This window comes from Bactrocera neohumeralis, chromosome 5, assembly GCF_024586455.1.
Source record: "Bactrocera neohumeralis isolate Rockhampton chromosome 5, APGP_CSIRO_Bneo_wtdbg2-racon-allhic-juicebox.fasta_v2, whole genome shotgun sequence".
NCBI lineage: Eukaryota > Metazoa > Arthropoda > Insecta > Diptera > Tephritidae > Bactrocera > Bactrocera neohumeralis.
In genome coordinates this window covers 47531356-47555460 of record NC_065922.1, presented here as the reverse complement: position 1 = coordinate 47555460, position 24105 = coordinate 47531356, and the positions used below count along the sequence as shown (strand labels likewise).

At 36.9% G+C, this 24105-nt stretch overlaps 1 protein-coding gene across 1 annotated transcript; it reads right to left on the bottom strand.

Annotated features, from left to right (window-relative positions):
* Positions 1-1945: 1945 nt before the first annotated feature.
* Positions 1946-3809, bottom strand: LOC126758152 (odorant receptor 43b-like). The gene is made up of 3 exons (XM_050472244.1): positions 2735-3809; positions 2255-2612; positions 1946-2184 (listed from the first exon to the last, which is right to left on the bottom strand). The coding sequence occupies exons 1-3, from the start codon at positions 3496-3498 to the stop codon at positions 2110-2112; spliced, it is 1197 nt and encodes a 398-aa protein (XP_050328201.1). The 5' UTR covers positions 3499-3809; the 3' UTR covers positions 1946-2109.
* Between the last annotated feature and the right edge of the window lie 20296 nt (positions 3810-24105).

Below are 24105 nucleotides of genomic sequence, written 5' to 3'. Positions count from 1 at the left end.
GAACTGACCCCTTTGGAACACCGCCAGTAACTTTGTATATTTCAGAATCATGCTAAGTGTCGTAAAACAGAACTATATTTCCGAAATAGCTTGTCACAATTCAAAAAAGTTTATCCTGAACCTTTAGCTATTTCAGGGTCCTCTGAATGAGCGTCCATTTTGCCTAGTTAAAGGCCTCTGCTTCTTACTAATTCTTTTTTGGCTATTTTTATGACGGTACCTACCATATGGCACCCACGGTGCTCCGGAACTTTCCGGAAACCAAACTGCATTAGATATAATCCCCAGTCTCTTTCAGTGTATTTTCAAGCCGCCTATATATTATAGTTTCCAGAACTTTTCCAGTCTTTAAGGGTTCTTATGAAGGTTTGTTACCCTTGTCGAAAAGAACGAGCTGTTTCCGTTTGCAACATTGGAAAAAACTCCTCCTCAAGCAACTTGTATACGACGAAATAATTAAATTTTTTTTGCCATAACTGGACAAGGTTAGTTTTCTTTGAGATTGGGGGAGGAATCCGTAGCAGTAAGCCGAGTGAATTTTTTTTATTTTGTTCTCTACTTCTTTTGATCTCTACTAGAAGTTCGCCACAGATGACGTTTGAACGAACAGATGACTCGTGGTGCTTGATGACTACGTATTGATATTTACCAAATCTTCAAACGAAAATAATATCAATTTCATTCATCAATCACAGAGTTCACTGGGTATGGTTCCTTGCTAGCTCGATACGAAAGACCAAAAAAAGCGTCCCCTAGGAACATACTAGGCCGGAAAATCGAAGACACCGCTGATGGCTCAATCAAACTCTAATACAAAAAAATTTCGACGATTGAATAAAGGATATCTTAATTAAAGTTGTACAGCTTTCAAACACCCACAAAACCAGATTAAACCTATAACATGTCACAAAAAAAACTAAAATAAAATAAAGAATTGTAATTTGGTACAGGGGATTGCAGTAGCAAGCGGCACCTTTGGTTTTAAATTTACTTATATACATACAAGTATATAAATCGAACCTAGACACCAAATATGTGGACCCTAGTGCGTATGGCTGGCTCCAAAATAGTTCCTTTTAAAATTCAAGATGATCGGTTAAAATGAAAATAACTATTAAGTGTTCCTATCTGGAACTCACCATCTATTTATCTGCCTGAAAAGAGGTTCGAGTTCGAACTAAATTTGAAAAACGGTAGGCAATGACTCTTTCAATAGCTAGAACCAATCAGCAAGACAAGTAGTGACCATGTTGTGAAGATTCCTTATTTCAAAAAACTGCGCTAGGGTTCAATTTTAATGTTATAACTGCACTTCAAGAAGGGAGAAGTAGATCAATAAATATGTCGAAATCGATGGCGTTTAAGTATAGACGATAACAGTTTAGAAATATCGCCATTTTAAACATCGGCGATTAATAATCTCACTAGATACAAAACTTGAGTAGGCAATTCAAGGAACTCATAATTCCCGTCCTGCTATATGGTGCAGAGGCTTGGACGATGACAACAACTGATGAGTCGACGTTGCGAGTTTTCGAGACAAAGGTTCTGCGAAAGATTTATGGTCCTTTGCGCATTGGCCACGGCGAATATTGCATTCGATGGAACGATGAGCTGTACGAGATATACGATGACATTGACACAGTTCAGCGAATTAAAAGATAGCGGCTACGCTGGCTAGGTCATGTTGTCCGGATGGACGAAAACACTCCAGCTCTGAAAGTATTCGACGTAGTACCCGCCGAGGGAAGCAGAGGAAGAGGAAGACCTCCACTCCGTTGGAAGTACCAGGTGAAGAAGGACCTGGCTTCGCTTGGAATATCCAATTGGCGCCACTTAGCGAAAAGAAGAAACGACCGGCGCGCTGTTGTTAACTCGGCTATAATCACGTAAGCGTTGTCTACACCAGTAAAGAAGTAAATAAGATACAAAACTAGACACAAAATTTGATTGCTGTGCAACTAATTTATTTTGCCATTAAACATCACTACAGTGCAATTGATGTTTTTAAAAAATTTTATTGTGTTGTTCTGTGAATAACTACTAATAACTGTAACTTTCTCAACTTTGTCGTTTCCTCTTGTAACGCTAATTAGTAAATTTTCATTTTCACTGCTGGTTATAATGTGTATCTAAACCCATTTCCTTTATGAAGGTATACAAAGTAAACGAGAACTTGGCAATCTTGAAAGAGAACGAGTTCAAAATTATTTCTTTAAGCATGGCATTATACTGAAGTAACTTTCTCACTTACCGACAAGTTAGTTCCCAGGTTAATTTGAAACAATTTGATTGCGGTAAAACAGATTTCCTCCTGAGAGCGTTGCATGAAATAGATGATCAATTTGTGGCAACGTTTATCCAAAGCCAACCAATTGCAATGGAAAATTGCCTCAGGTAATTTAGTACAGTCCGTCTGGAGCATCGAACTTTCATAACAGGTGGGCACAGTCTGCCAGATGACAGGTATGAGATATAGCAACGTATTCACCTTCACCTTCAAATCGCCAAATATGAACATGTTGAGCATGCAGACGGAGATAAGGACCGCATATACAGTGAATTGAAAGAACGTGGTTAGGGAAAGGATCGACCCAACGGTATCGGAAATTCTTTAGAGTGCAGAAATCAGAAAACAAAAAAAAATAGAGTAGAGCTGATTCTAAATGCGTATTTCGGGAGAGGACCAAACAGGACAAACGTTGAGATTTTTCTCAAAACAACCGATACTCACACAAGTATTTCCTGATGTGAAACGATGCAATCGACTAATTCCTCAAAATTCTGTTGATCACTTAAATCGGGATCCAAGCCCAAACGACTCACACGATCCGTCAAGAGTCTGATATGCGTACGAATATTATGTATATAAACTGCCGGAAATGAATCATTTGTACTTTGTAAATGGAGCAGATATTGCAAATAGAGCATCTCGACAATGGAGTGAAGCCAATATTGAAAATTCCCTTCTGGCAGCCAATCAATAAATGGAAATCTACTGCCATGCGGATATTCATGTGCGAAAAGCGGTACTAATCCACTTGCAATACCGTAGAACCAATACAGAGTGAAACAGGCTGCAAAGATCCGTGTGCTAATTTTAACCGACTCTCTGATTTGTATCTTCTCTTCGGACGTCTGATAACGTTCATCCAATCGTTTGAACAGCAAATGGACGTCATAGAAATGATTCATATTAACTTTAATGTAAATCGCTTTCAATGGTAATACGATACAATTAATAGCGACTCCCAAGTTAGACAGTATGAGTGTTATGGGCAAATCGTCCATCATATCTATTAATCCCGCAAAATACCAAACAGGACAGGTGAATATGCAGAACCAGCAAATAATCTGATGAATAATGTCAACAATACGTTTCGGTATTTTTGGTAAAAAACCATTTGCAGCCCAACTACGAAACAAAAGTACAAATGATTCAGTCGTCTCGAAGTCATCCTTACCGCGGCCATAAAATAAATCGGAGATTTTACGCATTTCAATTTTTCTTGCGATCGCTTTAAGCAATATTTAAAATCTCTACTTCATATATTATAAAAAGTTAAGTTCTTCTTTCGCACTGCTTTTTGAGCATTCTTGAGTGAAAACTTGCTTTTCTGCAATGCCGAAGTCCACAAAGTTTCGCAAAATCGGTTTTTGGATTTGGGTTTGCCTTTCTTTGGAAATTTCGAAGAACAAGTAACCGTGTATTCACAGCAATTTTTTATCCCCACTAAATATTTTAATTGAAGCTCGTACGAGACGGAGACACGTCTGAACGTTTTAATTGCTTATTTCTTCTGTGTTTATGTTGGCAGTTCCATTGACTCAATAAGTCGAAAATTACTTAATTTCTTATTACATTGTAGGTATATCTTGGTTTGTTGGAAAATATACACTTAAGGTCGTTTGAAGCTGGCGGAAAGCAAAGGCACTAGTCTGCTATTAACCAGCACTTATCACAGGCGATTAGTGTGATAGTCTTTCTAGATTCTATTTTCACAATTTCAAAATGGTGGAAACACGAAAGATCATCTGACGCCATATGAGAAATTACTGAGTATACTTAGAAAGATTCTGGATAATTTGTGATAAGTTCTGAAAGCGTTTCAGATACAGTTTTCAAATTTTCTTCGTTTACACTCTGATAAACGATTTCAATTTTATTTTTTTTTTTTAAATTATGTCTTAAGGTCTTACATGGGTTTGTGGGTTTCAAAAAATCGATTTTTTTTATCCTCTTATTAAGTTTCACAACACCACTAGAATATCAAGTTGATCCAAGTAATCGTTTTGGAAATACAACCTCGAAAACCGGTGCGCTCGAAGTTAGCTAGGCTAAGTGTGCCGTCTTTAATGCGTTTTTCGCGAAACCGTGTTTTTGAAGTCGGTTGGCAAGATTTCCCGAGAACTACTCAACCGATCTTCATGAAATTTAAGCAGGTCTTTGAGATACAAATCTTAAAGACTTTCTGATTACAACTATTTGAAAAAAAAATTTCGCGAAATTTACACTGAAATTTTAATTTTTTTGTAAAACTGTCTGTAAAAAATCTAATTTTCAGTTTTTTTTTCATCGTCCAAGTTCCAAGTTAAGGTTTTAACTAAAACACGTATTTTTCACTTTAGATGATTCTGTGTGGAGTTATTCTGCCAACGCGGGCGCATCTTTTTTCCGAGGGTCACCGGAAATGGCGCCGCAATGGCCGAGTTTAAAATTTTTTTTTTCAAAAATTTCAGAATTTCTTTGTTAATAGTGTATGTTTGCAACAATAAAAAATTCTAATAAAATATTTCATTTTTTATATGAGAAAAATATTTTTGAAAAAATACTGTTTTTACTCGAGGGAACCCATGTAACCGCTTAAGCTCATAAAAAAAGTTTAGTTTCTAAACTGATCTCAATTCAATAAAGTAAAAATTAAAAACTTAGCTATTCAAAGTCAGCCAGACCATTGTATTGACCAAGTATCCGAAACATTATAGAATAATACTACTCTTCCAAGTTTAAATGAAGAAGAACCCAAAAGCCAACTACTGTTGACAATAAACGAATAGGAACCCTTATGCTGCTGGGCAGGAAGCATATGACTAAGGTGTAAATACCAAGCTGCTAAATATGTATACGCATTAGGTACACATGTCTGTCCTGCGTGTAATATTTTGCACTTGTTGCCAATGCGGTTTGAAACCGGCAATAGCAAACATGAATTAATATTTTATTAACATAAAAAATAAAATATTCTAGTAACAACTAAAACAATTAATAAGTTAATGTTTTATGTCAACTGTTAGTGTAAACAAATAAACCGTTATTCATGTTATACAATATTTCCAATTCCCAAGCATGATTTATAGATACTTGGGCAACAAGGATGAGTTCCTACGTTCATAAATATATTTAAACAGCAAGTCCAGTTTTCCCAGAACTGTTCGGCAACGCATACCAATGATCAAATGGAGGAGTCTCACGGACGTAAATCGCACCACCAAGACGATTACGCAGATTACTGATATGGCCAACGAAATTGGTTTCTGAACCAGTTTGGTTCAAGCCGATTGTTTGATTGGCATTTGGCTAAGTTCTGTTTAAATCAATCTTTTAAGGCGCACAAAATCAACGCTCGCCATTGACCGAATTGATAATATTGAAAAAATTGGAAAAAAGCATCAAGTAAGCAAGAGCGTTTTTTCGGGGTAAACGATTTGTATGTTTACAAAACACAAAATCGGAGTAATTCTTTCAGGTACATAAGGCTTGCTAGTTATACTTGTAGTATGTGTCTAGGCCTAGTTTTTACCCACATTTTTTATTCTAAGCACAATGATGCACCGTTATAAGGAAAATATGTTCTCTCCCTTTTATAAAGATAACTAAAATATTGGCCGATATATGCATTCATAATGTCACCCCTGAAGTTCGAAAATATTTATTTTAGGTATATGTAAAGGGTCTCAGGAAGTATTGACTTTAATTCAACCCATTTGAAACACACAGACATAATACTATCAGAATTGATTCTCTCTGAATTTCAAGTATACATATACCTCACATATTGGGCGATATTTTCGTTAAAAGGTCCACTATAAGCACTGGATCCACATATTCACTACCCAGGAACTGCTTGAAGAGTTTTGTTTCGATTAGGGCAATTTTTCGTCATAAGGTGGCATGCTTTAAAGGCACTATTCGCGCAAAGTTTAATCCTGATATAGTAATTATTTATTGATTTGTATACTGGAAAGTGAATAAATTAAGTGGAATTTAAAACTGTGTTACCAGGGAAGTAGGCAGGGCCGGAGACTGATTACGCTGTTTTCACACTTACGTACGAATGTCAAGGTAAAAATTATACATATATCAAATATGATCGGTATCGATCGGGTAGGTTTTGAGAAATGGATTTTCACATTTTCGAACCAACTCGGAAATAAAATTGTATATCTGTGTCTTATTTACTTATTGATTTATCGCGCTTTTAGTAGTTTTTAACAGTACCGTGATATGGGGAGTTAGCGGTGTTATGATCCGATTTCATTTAGTCGGTAGGAGTTGTTATAATATTTGCGCTAGTCGAATTTGGTTGATGTAGCTTTAATGGCTTAGAGATATGTACATTAAACTCATTTCCCCTGTGTCTGGTTACAGTACGACGGTAATTTTACAATGCATATTATATTTTCTTAAGATATATGAATTATTATTTTTTCCCTCCTAATCGATGTGTAGAATTTTAAACAGTATATCGATCAGTCTTATAAAAGCGGGTGTTTAGAAAACCTAGCATGATCTCTAAATAATTTTGTAATACTTTATACAATATATACGCAAGGAACAATTAGATAGGAGACACCCACAAAAATTTTTGCTGCTCACAATAACCCACGCGATAATAAGAACGGGGTTTATCAACCGTCGTTGAACCCTAATAAGTTTTCATAAAAATGTTGAAATTAATGAGAAATAACATATTGTTCATTTTCATATTTGACTCATTAAAGCTTATGAAATTTGCATATTAGCTTCTACCACAACAGTTTTGATAAAGGAATGAAATACATCAATTCGAATTGAGTTGAATTCGAATTTAAGTTCACATAATTCAAACTGTTTTTTTGGTATTAAAACTACTTTCCTTACGAAAGCGTGAATAAATATTAAAATAGACGTTCATTTTGTTTTTTTATAATGATGATAATAGTGCGGCAAGCCTGTTGTACTGCGTCACAGAAATCATGATCACTCAAATCTATTGGATCTTCCGTGGTTAAACCCCAGTAATCCATAAAAAGTTGTATTGATAACTAAAGTGAGGAAGCTTTTTTTTTGTTCCTCGTGCCTAGGAGTTGAACTCAACTGGAAAATTAACAACAAATAAACGCATACATAAGGCGTACACGGCCTAATGGAATACTTAGCAGAAATTGGGACCTTAAACCAAATATAGTCATGTGGATATACACCATGATAGCCCATAGACGTGTTTACTCGAAAGTAGCAGCAACCTCTATTTTCAGTATAAAATAATTATGAGATTAGAGCCGGAAAGATTACGGACATAGCAAAATCCATAAGTATATCATACTAAATATATCTTCCCAAGGCTATATTTTAATAGTCACTTTCGGATGAGGTTACCCTCTATAATGGATTGCGGAAAAGAGGTGGAGCTACACTCGAATGATCACGACGTCTCTCTTTCTATCCGCCTACCAAACTTAGCCAGTATCTTCCAAGCGGTAGGCCTGTGGAGTTCTATTGAATAAGTACGGTAGGACGCAGAAAGCTTCTGCCTATGTCGACGGCACAGATTTATTCCAGCGTAGTCAACAATTGTAGGAAGACTTTAAGCTCACTAGCAACTCAACTCCACTTGTCAATAATTTAAGTTCCCGGTCACAGGGACACTTCCGGCAACGAAAAGGCAGATGAGTAGGCAAAGAAAGGACCTTCTATAGACGAATCAGAGGCGGAGTCATTTTAAATAAATAGCTCAGAGCAGATGGAACTCAATAACAAGCTGCAATACCACGAAGCGTGCTCGACGATTGGAATTTAAGTGTGCTCTGCCCATAAAAAAGGGAGACCCCACAATCTGCACCAACTACCGCAGGGTAACTCTCCTCAACACCGCATATAAGGCTATATCGAGCGTATGGTGTGGATCGTACTGATTGGACTGTGGCTTCAGGCCTTGAAAATTAAAAACTGAACAAATATTCACTATGCGCAAAACATTGGAAAAAAGGCGTGAAAAGAAGATCAACACACATCACCTCTTCGTCGATTTCAAAGCTGTTTTTGACAGCACGATAAGAAGCTGTCTTTTTGCCTCTGTGTCAAAATTTGGTTTCCCTGCAAAACGAATACGGCTATGTAAACTGAACGTACGAAAAGCTCCGTCAGGATCGGAAAGGACATCTCAGAGCCGTTTGATACCAAACGAGGTTTCAGACAGAGCGACTCTCTTTAGTGCGACTCTCTTTAATGCATCCATCACTATTTCACGATATTGAACCACTGCGGCATTCGTAGTGTCAGTGTCACGTTTTTTCTTGCTTTTTAATATGGGAACCCAAATTTCTACTCGAACGACATAGCTTATTTTAAATCAGACAGAACATGTTATACAAAAAATAAAAAAATACAAATATACATACAAAATACATACAAAATACATACAAGTGCCTTGACAACCCTTGTCTGAGACTTCCTTAATTTATTCAAAACGGTGAATTTAATTCAATATATGAAAAATGTTTTCAAAAAACTAAATTAGATACTAATTTTTATGCGCTCCTGCAAACAAATACACGTACATACATACACACATACATACAAGCAAGGGTTGGGGGAAAACATAGTTGACCGAGAGTTGCAAATAATTATGGGGAAATTATGCACAATTGATTCGGTTGAAGCGACCTAATTGAGCTGACACAGCAATAAACACACACAACTGAAACAAGACGAACAAGAAGACCACAAAAGCGCAAATAACAAAAACAAGAATAATAACAAAAGCAACAAAACATTTTAACATAACAAGTAGTAGATAAATCAATGGGGAAGCTTTTTAGCATAATTACTTACAAAACCCTCTTTACAAACGTACAACAAACAAACTAAGCGTAGGATGGGCAGAGACAGAAATTGGAGCAAGAAGAATGAGCTATGAAGGTGTGTGCTTGACAACCGGACGGACGTGTGTAGTGCACAAGTATTGAGTAGCACAAAAGGGTTTTGAAAGACAGGGCAGGCACTCAAAGCTATGCTATATAATTTAAATAATGTGTATACACACACACATACATATGTATGAAAATATGACATAAAGCTTTAAGGTAGCATGGTTCCATGTCGGCAAAGGTGAAATACTTTTAGTCACTCGTTACAAATGCGTTAAGTTTTTGTTGCCACCTACCGCGAGTATACGGCAAGCATAGGGGCGTAATTAACGCTCTGTACAAGGCATAATTTACATAAAAAAAAAAAATAAAAAAACAAGTAAGGAAGGGCTAAGTTCGGGTGTCACCGAATATTATATACTCTCGCATGATAAAATGATAATCGAGATTTCATTATCCGTTATTTACATATTTTTCAAATACCGTATTTGTGTAAAGTTTTATTCCGCTATTATCATTGGTTCCTAATGTATATACATATATTATACAGAGAAGGCATCAGATGGAATTCAAAATAGCGTTATATTGGAAGAAGGCGTGGTTGTGAACTGATTTCACACATATTTCGTACATGTCATCAGGGTGTTAAGAAAATATTACATACCGAATTTCATTGAAATCGGGCTAGTAGTTCCTGAGATATGGTTTTCGGTCCATAAGTGGGCGACGCCACGCCCATTTTCAATTTAAAAAAAAAACCTGGGTGCAGCTTCTTTCTGCCACTTCTTCCGTAAAATTTAGTGTTTCTGACATTTTTTGTTAGTCGGTTAACGCACTTTTAGAGATTTTCAACATAACCTTTGTATGGAAGGTGGGCGTGGTTATTATCCGATTTCTTCCATTTTTGAACTGTATATGGAAATGCCTGAAGGAAACGACTGTATAGAGTTTGATTGGCATAGCTATAGTAGTTTCCGAGATATGTACAAAAAACTTAGTAGGGGGCGGGGCCACGCCCACTTTTCCAAAAAAAATTGCGTCCGAATATGCCCCTCTCTAATGCGATCCTTTGTGCCAAATTTCACTTTAATATCTTTATTTATGACTTAGTTATGACACTTTATAGGTTTTCGGTTTCCGCCATTTTGTGGGCGTGGCAGTTGGCCGATTTTGCCCATCTTCGAACTTAACCTTCTTATGGAGCCGAGGAATACGTGTACCAAGTTTCATCATGATATCTCATTTTTTACTCAAGTTACAGCTTGCACGGACGAACAGACGGACGGACAGACGGACGGACAGACGGACAGACAGACAGACAGACATCCGGATTTCAACTCTACTCGTCACCCTGATCACTTTGATATATATAACCCTACATCTGACTCTTTTAGTTTTAGGACTTACAAACAACCGTTATGTGAACAAAACTATAATACTCTTCTTAGCAACTTTGTTGCGAGAGTATAAAAAACACTGAATAACGAAAGCACAAAAACCGCGATAAAAAGTGGCTGAAAGTGGCTTGTAATGCTCGTAATTGCTTGCGCCGGTGTGTGTGCGTGTTTGCAGGCGTGGTCTACAAACAGACGTGTCTATAGAGAGACCCTGTAGCGCAGATAAGAACACGTTTGAAAAATGTTTAACTTAGAAACAATTTATTACATTTTGTGCAATATTTTACCGTGAAACATGACTCGAGCTGTAACCAAGTATGAATTTTAATAAAAGCCTTCATTATCATCTGCCGCATCTATATACTCACTACTGCCTCAACTGGTATGACCTTTTTTCAGTTCCAATCTATGACAGCAAATGAATGTTACAGTTTCTGGCATAAGAAAAAGTCACAGGGGGCTTATACAATAAAATAGCCGAGCGAATGTTTCTTGATTGGCATTTCATCGTGGAAAGAATTATGCCTGATCAACGTTTACAAATCGCTCAACTTAACTACGAAAACACACGTTCTGTAAAGAATGTTTTTAGCGCGCTTCGCTCAACTTATGGTCAACAAAATCGGCCTACTGATCCGAACAGTAAAATCGCAACACCATCACCCACCTTGAGACCCAGCATTCATTATTGGCTATTATTCGACCGAATATACCACGTCCAGCACGCAGTGAAGAAGATATAGCAGCCGTAGCTATGAGTGTACGCAAAAACCATGGAAAGTCGATTCGGCACCGTTCGCAGCAACTCGGACTGACATATGGAACGACTTGGCGCATTTTACGTCGAGATCTTAAACGCTTCGCTCTAAGGACTCTTGAAAAGTTCCAAGGAGATTCGAAGTTTTCGGGTCAAATTTTGTTCAGTGATTAGCCATTTAAGACTCAATAGGTATGTAAACAAGCAAAATTGGGACGAAGAGCGACCTTAAGTTATTCAAAAGCTTCATTTCATCCAGAAAAAACAACGGTTTGGTGTGGTTTGTGGGCCGGTGGAATTATCAGTCTATATTTCTTCAAAAATTATATTGGGTATGACGTAACCGTAAATGGCGACTATTATTGCGAAATGATAACCGAAAATTTGATGCCCGAAATTGAAGCTCATCATGTCGGCGATTTTTGGTTTCAACAAGACGATACATATTTCCCGCACATAACATCAATCAATGGATTTATTGAGAGAATACTTCGGTCAGTAGATAATTTCACGTTTTGGGGCGATCGATTGGACACCAAGATCGCATGATATCACACCGTTCGACTTTTTCTTGTAGGAATATGTAATTCCTAAAATTGTCTATGCGGACAATCCCGCATCGATTCAGGCCTTGGAGCAAAACATCACGCGTACCGTTCGACAGTTACCAGTCGAAATGCTGAGTCCCACAGCCAACATTTGAAAGAGATAATATTCAAAAAATTAATGTCAAAAAGTGTTCTTTCGAACGAAAATAAACATTCCCCATTAAATTTGAAGATACCGTGTTTTATCTTTAAAAAAGTAGGGAACCTCGAATTAATCGAATGTCTAATCTTCGGATTACGGTTAGAAAGATACTTTAACTTTGTTTGTGCTAAATCTCGATCGCACTTTTAGTTATTTCGAATTTAACCATCTTAAGGAAAAGTGAACTTAAGTACTCCCCAATTTCGTCCATTGGAGGATATATCCACTCGTGAATTTCGAAAAATTCCATTTTTTTTGCATATATAGAATGTACAATGTATGCTTATTGGAGAACAATTGCGGTAAATATAAGATATAAGCTTATTTGTAAAATCTTTTTAACTTAGTGTAATCGAGTTCATTTCCTCATAGTTAGTTTTATAAACGAATGTAATTAAGCGTTTTGCCAAAAGTGAACGCCAAAAAAGTGATCAGCGGTGGAATTCAAACGTAATAGTGTGATTGCTTTATATTTAGCTGGAAAATCACAGCCAGCAATTGTTCGTGAGCTCAAACACCTTAATGTGAATAAAATTTTGGTTTATCGCACCATCACTCGTTACAATGATACTGGTAGCATCGCAAAACGCCATGGAGGTGGTCATCAAAAGACTGCAACGTCACGTGAGATGGTTCGGAAAGTGAAAAAGCGACTTGAGCGAAATCCACGACGAAGTGCCAATCAAATGGCTAAAGAACTGAAAATATCCGACCGCAGCATCCGACGCATATTGGAAAATGAGCTCAAGGTCAAGCTTTACAAGTTCCAACAGGCCCATGATCTCACACCGAAGCAGCAACAAGTAAGACTTGAGAGAGCGAAGCAGTTGCTTCGCTGGGCCGAAAGCGGTCAAATTTCGAACATTGTGTTTTCTGATGAAAAAATTTTTCCAATTGAGCAATTCGTAAACTCTGAAACCGATAGGGTTTACTTGACCGACCGTTTATACGAGAATCTAAGCCATCGGTTGGGCCGCTGTCACCGCAGATGGGCGCTTTCCAATTGTTTCCATCGAGCCTGGCTTCAAAGTAAATGCGACATATTATCAGGAAAGTGTTCTGGAGGCTGCTTTGAAGTCGTGGGCAAACAAACATATCGATCGCAAACTATGGTCGTTTCAACAAGACTCAGCACCGTCTCACAAAGCGCGAGTGAACCAAGAATGGCTGAAAAACAACGTTCCGAACTTCATTACGACTACACAATGGCTCTCGAATTCACCATATGCAAATCCAATGGATTATTCTCTCTGGGCCATTTTGGAGAGCAAGGTCCGAAGTAAAAAATACACCAGTCTCGAGATGCTGAAGAAAGCCATTGTCCGTGAGTGGGCCAACATACCGGCAAGTCACATTCGGGCAGCTTGCGATTCGTTTTTTGACCATCTCAAGGCCATAGTTAAAGCAAAAGTTGGTCATATCGAGCAAAAGTGAATTGGTCCTGAATTTATGATTATTTTCACACATTTTGCACTTTAAAATAATAAAAAAAAGATACGAGTATAAGCATTAAATGAGGTAAAAATCGATAATATTCATTAAGCAGTAATAAAAAAAATTCGTTAAAAAGCATTGTTGTGGTTTGATAGTGCTTCTCTCAAAATATAATTGGATACTCTGGTCGTCGAAAAGAGACCTCCTCGTACCAAATATGTTGTCATATGGTACCATATGCGAAATAACAGATCGGAGACTAGTCTTTATCGAGCTAATTATTTTGACACATTCGACTAGATAAGGGACTTTATAATATACCCAATAAAAGAAAACAAAGAATAATAAAATATTGTTGTCGTTGCAACTATGTGAAAAATTTATATAGCAAGTTTAGGAATCCGCCTGTGGATAAGTAAACAGGATTTCGTGACGCATTCAGACCAAAATCTTATCAAAAACCTCTGAACTAATCACTCGAAACTCCACTAATTAATATGGGCCTCTCACTTGGCAAACATTCATAATAATGGAAATACTGCAATGCAAAAAAAAAAACAACAACAAAACTATGAAATATTTATGGTGGAAGCATGGAAAAAATATTGAAACAGCATTCAATTCTCTTAATTTGAATATTTGTGTGAGCCCAGACAGAGTTTTATAGATTTACGTAAATGCATTGACTATGCTTTAATTTAAAGTATTTTTTCGTGGGCTTAATATTTTTTGCTGTTCTCCGCCGTTTCAACGATGGCCGAATGACACGTAATAATTAGCATGTTAACGTTACTCGGAAGGACAATTTGTACACAGCCATTTAACAGGTATTTATACAGCTTTTAGTTTCTCATGACGCCTCAATTAGCTGGCGTTGTGTATAAATTTAACATCAATTAAAGCCCTTTATTATTTATTTGCTTTATTTTTTGCTCACGCTCATTGTATCAGCAGATATGTTGAGGACTCAAAACTGGAGTGGTATGAATATTTGTACGCAATTAATTTGATTTACAAACGCTTTCACGTCAATTATAGCACAAAGTATGGTAGTTTTGTTCACATAACGGTTGTATCTGCTCATAATTGAGTTAAATGTAGGGTTATATAAACGGGTGATCCAGTTGGTGAATCAAATTGAAATCCGACCGTCTGTCTGTTCGTCCTTTCGTCAGTCCGTTTGTCCATGCGATAACTTAATTAAAATATTTAGATGATACTTGGTACAGATGTTTCTTGGCAAAAAAGTGAGGACGAGTGCGTAGATTTGCCAAAACGCCATTAAAGGAAAACCTATAAAGTGTCATAACTAAGTTCTACAATAAGATATACAAAGTCTGTCGCAAAAGAAACAGGACTGTTAAAAAAACAACAAAAAATTAATATATTAATTATATTTTCTTATTCAAAGTGGTTTCCTTGTGCTTCGATACAGCGTTTAGCTTGGTCAATTAGCGTTTCAAATGAGTGTTTAAGGTCATTTTTCGGAATGCTCTTGAGAATATCGGTCGTCACCCTTTGGATAGCTGAAATGTCCTGAAACCAGTGTCCTTTCATGGGCAAATGAAGTTTTCCAAATAGGTAAAAATCACAGGGTGCCAGATCAGGTGAGTAGGGTGAGTGATAATTGGTTAATATGGAAAAATCAGTGACAAGCGTCGACCGATGACACGGCGCATTATCGTGCAACAGGCGCCAGGACCCTGCCTGACGGTATTGTGGTCGAGCACGACGAATGCGTGACAAAAGACGCTTCATAACACCAAGGTAAAACACAGCATTAATCGTTTGGCTAGGTGGGACGAACTTTCGGTGTACAATACCCTCGGAATCGTAAAAACAAATCAGCATTGTCTTTTTTTTGACATCTGAAGACGACCGATTTCTGATCGTCACAGAGGTCCTCACGACCTTCTTGGAATCGCTTAAACCACTCATGCACATTACTACGGGATAGGCACTGATCACCAAAATTTAATATTTGCTCTTTGTTCAAAATGCATTTTACGACCGATGACCAAAAGCTGCTGTCACTTTTTGATCGATAACATCGATTGTAGTTATCCACTTGTCTTAAAATTTTTACGAAATGTCAACAAGAGATAAAAATTTTTATTTCATATACCTACCAATAGGTGGCGCTACCAAAAACAGTTATATTTAAAAAGTTTTGTTTCTTTTGCGACAGACCTTGTAAGACTGTTATTTGGTACAACGAATTGCATTGGCAAGGAGCATCTATGGTTGAATAAATTTTTTGAAATTGGTCGTCGTCTCGCCCTCTAATAAGTTTCAGACACACATCTCCAAAACCATTCAAGCTATTATAACCAAATTTACCCACGGAAAATAGTTCTAACAAAATAGTCTCCTTCTGCTTCAATATAGCTTTTTGCGCGGTCCGAAAGCATGTCGAACGAGTGTTTCAGCTCGTTGGCCGTTATGGCCGCCAGTATGCCGGTGCAAGCCTTTTGAATGATATCTACGTCTGCATAACGCTTTCCTTTCTCGGGCAAATGCATTTTTCTGAAAATGAAGAAGTCGCACGGTGCCATATCAGATGAATACGTGGAGTGGTTAACGACTAAAATGTGATTTTTGATCAAATAATCGTTGGATTCTGAGCAATTTTTGGTCGTCAGTCAATTTATGCGGAACAAACCGTGCACACACCTTTCGTAAGCCCAAATGTTCAGTCAAAATACGATAAATCGATGTTCAATTCCATTTCCATGAATTTCAATGATGATTTCAGCTGATTTTTGATGAATTCACGCACAGTTTCGATGAAATTTCCGGTGATCAAGGATTTTGATTGACCCACATGTTGATCGTTATTTATGTCCTCACGACCACTTTGAAAACGTTGACACCACTCGTGCACTCTGCTACAGGATAGGTAGTCATCGCCATAAACTTGTTTCATCAATTGAAACGTTTCGGTAAAAGTTTTACAAATTTTAAAACAAAATTTAATGTTGGCTCTTTGTTCGAATCTCATTTTCGCACCGAAAACACAAACATGCTGACACTTAAAACGCAATAACTTCCAATCTATTAAATATCATGAAATTCTCACTGGACAATCGATAAAGATAGCAGATTCTAACGCACCAGTCGACATATAGATGGGCGCTAGATTCAAAAAGTCCTGTTTACTTTGGAAGGCACCTTGTATATAATGTATTACATACTTATAGTCACAATTAAGCACCTCATCAAAATATGATCTCTATAATACACTTCAAATATATCTTTATCATTAAGCAATAATCACAGAATAAATTTGTTTCTGTTTTTCGCTTAAATCGGAATCGCTATTAAACACTTGAATGCCAATCGATACCACTCATATGGAAAGACGATTTTCCTAAGGATCAACACACTTCAATTGATTAACTTCAGAAGATCAATCAAATGACAGCTTTATAAGTGCTTATCGACCCCCACAGTCAGAATTAAAAATTAATGATTTATGAATTGAAAATTTTTAGTAATAAATAAAAATATATTTTCAAGTTAAAGAAAAACAAGAAAAAACGTTAACTTCGGTTGCACCGAAGCTAAATACCCTTCACAGGTGCATTTCTGATAGTAACTATGTGTTCAGTTTGTATGGAAACTATATGCTATAGTTAACCGATCTGATCAATTTCGTGAATATATCGTGAATATATCTTGTCAAATGTGAAAGTTGTCCATACAAGCATTTGATTCCGATCGTTCAGTTTGTATGGCAGCTATATGCTATAGTTAACCGATCTAAACAATTTCTCCGGAGATTACATTGTTGCCTTAGAAAATAATATATACCAAATTTCGTGAATATATTTTGTCAAATGTGAAAGTTGTCCTTACAAGCATTTGATTCCGATCGTTCAGTTTGTATGGCAGCTATATGTTATAGTGGTCCGATATCGGCCGTTCCGACAAATGAGCAGCTTCTTGAAGAGAAAATGACGCTTGCAAAATTTCAAAACGATATCTTAAAAACTGAAGGACTAGTTCGTATATATACAGATAGACAGACGGACAGACAGACGGACATGGCTAAATCGACTCAGCTCGACATACTGATCATTTATATATATATACTTTATAGGGTCTCCGACGATTGCTTCTAGGTGTTACAAACTTCGTGACAAACTTAATACTCGTATACCCTGTTTAGTGTATATCTAAAAATAGAAGAATTAAAAGCAAGAAATTTATATGTATTTTTCCTAACTGACTATATTCCTTTTTAACACTATACAAATATACTAAAATATGCTAATATTTTAATAAAAATAAGCTTTTCTTTTCAAAAAATAACCAAACTTCTTAATTCCAATCAGTTCCTCCCGCGGCATTTGTTTGATGTCTGTTTTTTTTTTAACACACTGAAACAAACCAAATTAATTAAATTTTTCGTTTTTTTTTTGAGCAATGCCTACATTTTTACTTTATTATCAATTTACGAATGAGAAAATAATGAAGTAACTCCACTCACCATATACTTTATATGAAGTCTCTTGCATTGTTGAAAGTTTGAAAATCAACAGAATTAACGCAGAGCAACGAATAACGAACAACAAACAAACAAAAACACGAGCCAACGCTACGAAAAACATTTCGGCAACAATTTCCTTGCTAAAAAACATTTATAATTTAAAGTATTTGTATGCATTTAATATAACACTTTTCATTAACGAAATTATCATAAATGAAAGAAAACGATTTTAGCTTTGCGACTATTGAAATTAGCCAATTATTTTATCATGCACCTCTTTACACTTCACTTTGACACATTTACTACACTTTACACTAGAAACTTTATCACGTTTTGTCAAATTTTCATTTCGTTCTCACTAAGCATTACGCTACAACAAATATTGCTATTTTCCTATTTTACTAAAGCGTTTGCTATTACTTCTCACGATCGCGAAATGACCCGAGACTTCACCGCTGACCGACTGCAGAAGAAAACTCTAATTGACACTGAACTTATTTGCATTGAGTATCACAAATGAATTTCTCCACACCAGGAGGGGTGCTGTCGTACTTGTAGCGTGAGTGTGGAGAGTGCGTTTGTTTTTTTTTTTTTTGCGCACATACTATACTACTCTGTGATCGCACAGGAGAAAATGTATCAAAAGCGATGCAGGCATGCGAATGGGGTAATGCAGTCGTGCATTAATTTCGGTTGTTATTGCTTCCCCTTAATACACACTTGCATTCATTTGTCTGCAAATTTTATAAATGATAAACAAACTAGGCGTGAAAGAACACAAAAATAAACGGCATTAACCTTTAGTAATGCATTAATTTGTAAAATTATATTTAAATTTATAAAAACTTTAATACCTACTTACATATATTAATTGTAATATAGTAAGCAAAATATAGTAAGACTTTTTATTTTAAATTTCGCGCTAAAGCCCTTTCGTCGAAATATTTTTTTTAAGTTGGTTTGACAGTCAGTGACATCTGTGGCAATGTCACACTAAAATAATCATTAATATTTAGTTTACGCTTGTTTTCTGAAGTCATTCGGCGATTTTTATGATGAGTGAAATTATCCAACAAAGCTTTCCTATGAAATGTCAGAATGTTGGGAAAGGCCCTTGGGGATAATTCTTTGTCGCGAGCAAGTAACTTTTATTGGTACAAATTATTCAAATAGGGTCGAAAAGGCATTGACGATGAACCACGTCCAGACGGCCATCAACATTAACTGATGATCAACACGTTAATAAATAAAGAAATTGGTGCTTGAAGATCGACGATCAACAGTCAGAGATCTTACTGGCATGGTTGGAATATTGGAAGGATCAGTGAAAACCATTTCGAAAGATCATCTGTGCCTAAGAAAAGTGAAAGCACGATTGGTTTCAAAATCACTAAATTTTTTCGAAAAACAGCGTTGCGTTAACGTCTTTGAAACAATGCTTTTCGACTAGCAGGATGTAATGAAATAATTCTGACGACGAGTCTTGGATTTAAGCTTACGATCCAGAAACAGGTGATCAATCAGTCGAATATCGTGGCAAAGGTGAGCCGAAGGCGAAAAGACCTCGTCAAAGGAGAATTCAAGGTTATATTTACAGTTTTCTTCGATTATTGAGATGTGGTGCGCTCCGAATACCTTCTGTCCGCTCAAACTGACAACTAGTAATACTATTTGAGTGTTATGTGTCATTTGCTTAAGGCCATTCGTAAAAAGAGGTCAGAATTATGGGCCGACAACTCTTGGTTTTTTTACCGCGATAATGCACCGTCGCATACTGCATTGATTCTTCGTGAGTTTTTCGCCAAATTTTCAACCAACATAGTGCCCGCATCCAACATATTCTTTTGATTTGGTTTCGTGTGATATCTATTCTTTGCTCATAGTAGTTTGATTAACTAGCTGAGCTGAGCATTAGTATTGAGGAATTTCTAGTAATAATTAAAGAAATTGTTGATAATGGTGATACTCTAAGTAAATGCAATTCGTCAAAATGCCTTAGATATGAAGCAGAGTAAGCATATGGCCTAATTTCGATCAGAAGAACCAAATTTTTAAAGTATATGTTGGCAAAATGGGTCTGGTAGTGAACGAGCGCACGACGAAATATCTCCTGTCATCAATCAAACAGCCGTCGGCCTCACGATTTGGCTCCCACGTCACTGTTGACAGTCATAATTTTGAAGTCGCAACTAATTTCTTATATCTGGAACCAGCATTAATACCAACAACAACGTCGGCCTCAAAATCCAACGCGGAATAACTCTTGCCAACAACTGTTACTTTCGACTTGAAAAGTAATGTCCTCGACGAACAAAGATCAAACTAAACAAGCCACTCATCATCTCCGACCTGCTATATGGTGCAGAGACATGAACAATCACAGCATATGATGAGCCGACGTTACGAGGTTTCGAGAGAAAGGTTCTGCAGAAGATTTATGATATTTTTCACATTGGCAACGGCGAATACCGCTGTCGATGGAACGATGAGCTGTACGAGATATACGACGATATTGACATAGTTCAGGGAATTAAGAGACAGCGGCTACGCTGGCTAGATCAAGTCGTCTGTATGAATGAAAACACTCCGACTCTGAGAGTATTCGACGCAGTAACCGCCGGGGAAACAGAGGAAGACCTCAACTACTTTGGAAAGACCAGGCGGAGAAGGACCTGGCTACTCTTGGAATTTCCAATTGACGCCAAACAGCAAAAATGAAGAACGACTGGCGCTCTGTTGTAAACTTTTAAGCGGCGTCTACGCCAATAAAGAAGAATAAAATATGTTGGTTCCTTTGAAAAAGACAGACTTAATAGTGATGAATAGAACATGATTGCAAAATAAACTTTCTTCTGTCATACCTCTGTTCGGCGGCTTCGCTTTATTTTAGTCTTTAAACCAGCTACAAATTATATTACAAAAAGTACCAGCTTTACCTATTTCAATATATTCTTTGCCTCCAAAGGGTGTACCTTTATGCAAGGTACCACATTCACCAGCTTGATATTTAAGGTATCGATTACTGCCTGCCTTACATTCCTTGAAAACCAAAACAAGCAAAAATAAATTAAAACTAAACTTGACTAATTTCACTTTGCTTTTGTGCCGCATTTCGCCACTTTTTCGCCTTGGCGTGCCCAGACCCGTCGCAGCACGTCACATCAGGCATGTCATTTGACAGTCGGCCTCCCTGCTGTTGTACCCCAAGGGGATTGGTCATGTTTTCAAGGTGTCTGCCGGCGGTTACTGACCGATGATTTGCTTGCAGCTGACAGCCATTTCGGCACTGTAGACGCGCTGCCGCCCGCTGTGCTGAAAGAATTGTGTTACCGTTTTTCCCCTTTTTGGGTTGCAACAGCTGCTCGCCACCTTTGTTGGCGGATTTTAATATTAATACTTGTGTACCAACTAATGTTGTTGTCTACCGTTAACTGCTTTTGCTGCCTGCTATTCATAAGCTTTGGCTGGCTAATGCTTAATTAATTACAGAATCGCCATCTCCAAGGTACAAGGACGTTGCCAAATGGTATAAATGCATGCAACAACATGCTCTGACATTTAGTACTGTTGTTTGTGTGTTTGTGTTCTCATTTGCCATTTTTGAAAGCATTAGCGATTCTTAGGTACCGTTGAGATTTTTGGAAATGCCAAAACTTAATTAAAATCCGATTAGTCGCCGATGTCCAGCTTGGCGCATGCTCTCTTCACCGTTGCTTCGAGTTTTGCGCCAACATTGTTATTGCAATTCGAAGAAATAAACATAAACCATCGCAAATACATACATACTACACCGTTGTAACGAATGCCTTACAATTTCTCTGTCTTCCACGTCTTTGGCCCGCATAGTCGCCCTGCCGCTCCTTCCGGATGGCAGATAATAGTGTCTTTGTTGCGATTAATGTTATTGCTATTTTTAACTACGCGCAGTCGTTGGCTGCATAATTTTGTTGTTGTTACCTTGTTTTGAATGGCATTGGTGTATGTTGTAATTTCAATTTAAATTTTCGTAAATCACCAAATGGTGCCGAAACCAAATTAATTTCACATTTAGTCATTCCAGGTACCACCTGCTAACTGCTTGCCGCCTCATGCCTCCGTTTTGCACAACCATGTACCTCATTTTGTTGCTCTAGCAAGCAAGCAGCAAGCTTTTAGTATCGCTCTCCCGTTACTCTGCTGGCTGGTGTTCTAGTGTATGTGCAGCGTGTTGCAAGCTAATTAAATACGTGACTCACTTTCGCCGTGATTTGTTTCCTTAAAGCCCAACTCGCCGTCGGAAGAGCCAAAGCGTGTGCTTGTTGTGTGTTCCTGCTTGTCCTTCTTCTGGAGACTGAAAGTGCTATTGCGTTTACCCGAAATTGCATTATTTTCCATAACACGTCTTCGATGGCAACAACACTTGTTTTTGTCTGCACTGTTAATTTTCACAATTGCGCACTTTCAGATTTTTAAATAATTTTTTTACCTGTTAGGTTTAATTATGGTCACTAGACATGTTAGAACATTTAATTTTTTTTTTACTTTTCTAATGCAATAATAATTTTAGGATAAAATCTCGTTTTTTAACTTATTACGTAAAAGAGCAGTAAAAAATACAGGCCTTAGAAAAAGAACTCCGTTATTTTAAGGTTTAAGTAATCTGGTTTCAGAAAACATTTATACATTTATTTCTGACAGTTTTATCATTGCTTGACTTAGTATTGTTTGACCACGCGTTAAAGATGGAATCTGGCAAAGAGAAAACATGACATACATATTTTACAGTTTTTTTTTTATAAAACGATAATATAGTATTGAAAATTGGCTCGCTTACAACCATGTCAAGCGAAAAAGGTTGTTCTCGAATCGGCGCCAACGGTGGTCAAACCCTGATTAAAGGGCAGAAAAGCTTTTCGATGTGTTTGGTGGCAGTTATATTTATAAAACCTTCAATCTAGGTTAAGGTGATTATTATAATCTCGCAGATCATAGGTTAGAAACATGACCCAGTTGACAAAGAAACAAGCAACTGAACCAAAATTTGACTTTATTTTTCCAAACATAAAAGTTCTCATTCAAAGTATTAGGTGTTCTTACATGTCCAATTGATGGATCTCATCATGATCCACCTGAAAAAATGAAGAAGATCTAACAAGAGTATTAGTTAAATGCGCTCCAGTAAGTAACCCAATAAGAAAAGGAGAGTTGACATTGCGTTTATTTGGAGAATTTTCAGAATTTTCTCACAAAACAATTGGTTTTTAGAAATAACAGACTTATTACTACCAGTCAGGGAAAACGTTTTTCTGATAAAAATGCCTTCTTAAGTTAACTATGATAATTTACAAGTTACAAATATGATCGCGATCTGTCACCCAGTTCGTTTACAGCAGCTGCTTAAGGTAGTAGTCTGGTAGCTTGGGTTCAAAAAATCGAAAATTTTTTTTTTGCTTAATTTGAAAGTACAATGTCTTGAGAATATACTGTGAAAATTTCAGACAGAAATTCGAAATATTTCGAGAGTTATAAAGAGTTTCCTAGAGCGCCTCTCTCTCGGAGTTGTTGGACTTTAAACGCGTTTTTCTCAAAACATTGTGTTTCTGGTCGGCCCGGGTCCTAACTTGTTTTCTGCTGAACCGATTGCTTTCAAATTTTAACAGGCTGTTTTACACACTTATAGTTCTCGTCGGTACAAACGAGAATTTTTTTCACCCCGAACTTTTTATTTTACAACCCTTTCTTTGCTAAAATAAAAGGACTTCTTTTCAAAGTCCGCAATTTGTTATTTACTCTTGAAATTTAACTTCAGTAGTTCCGACATGTCTATAGATTAAAAATAATGAAGAATATTTGTTTTCAGATAACATCACGAGCCAAAATCACCTGGGCCACCCACGTGCAATTTTTTTGAGGTTCCAACTTTGAGTGACAATAATAATAGTATAATAAGTATTAAATTTAAATTCAAATAAATTTTTTTTATATTTTCAATATGTATATAAAAACACTCTAAATATTCAAGATAATTCATTTTTATTTTCCTATAAAAAAACATCCTCCAAAGTCATGAAAATAGACATAAGTTACCAGACGACTACCTTAAGTCGGGCGGAATTGTGGAAGAACAATTCAGGGATTTTACGCCGATGATAAAGCACCATCGCATC

Excerpts from the sequence above, each read along its gene's own strand:
- LOC126758152 (XM_050472244.1), bottom strand. The coding sequence starts at position 3,498 with ATGCGTAAAATCTCCGATTTATTTTATGGCCGCGGTAAGGATGACTTC. Across the intron at positions 2,613-2,734 it reads TCACATCAGGAAATACTTGT|AATTTCCGATACCGTTGGGT; the intron begins GTGAGTATCGGT and ends TGCACTCTAAAG. Across the intron at positions 2,185-2,254 it reads ACCTGGGAACTAACTTGTCG|ATTGCCAAGTTCTCGTTTAC; the intron begins GTAAGTGAGAAA and ends TTCTCTTTCAAG.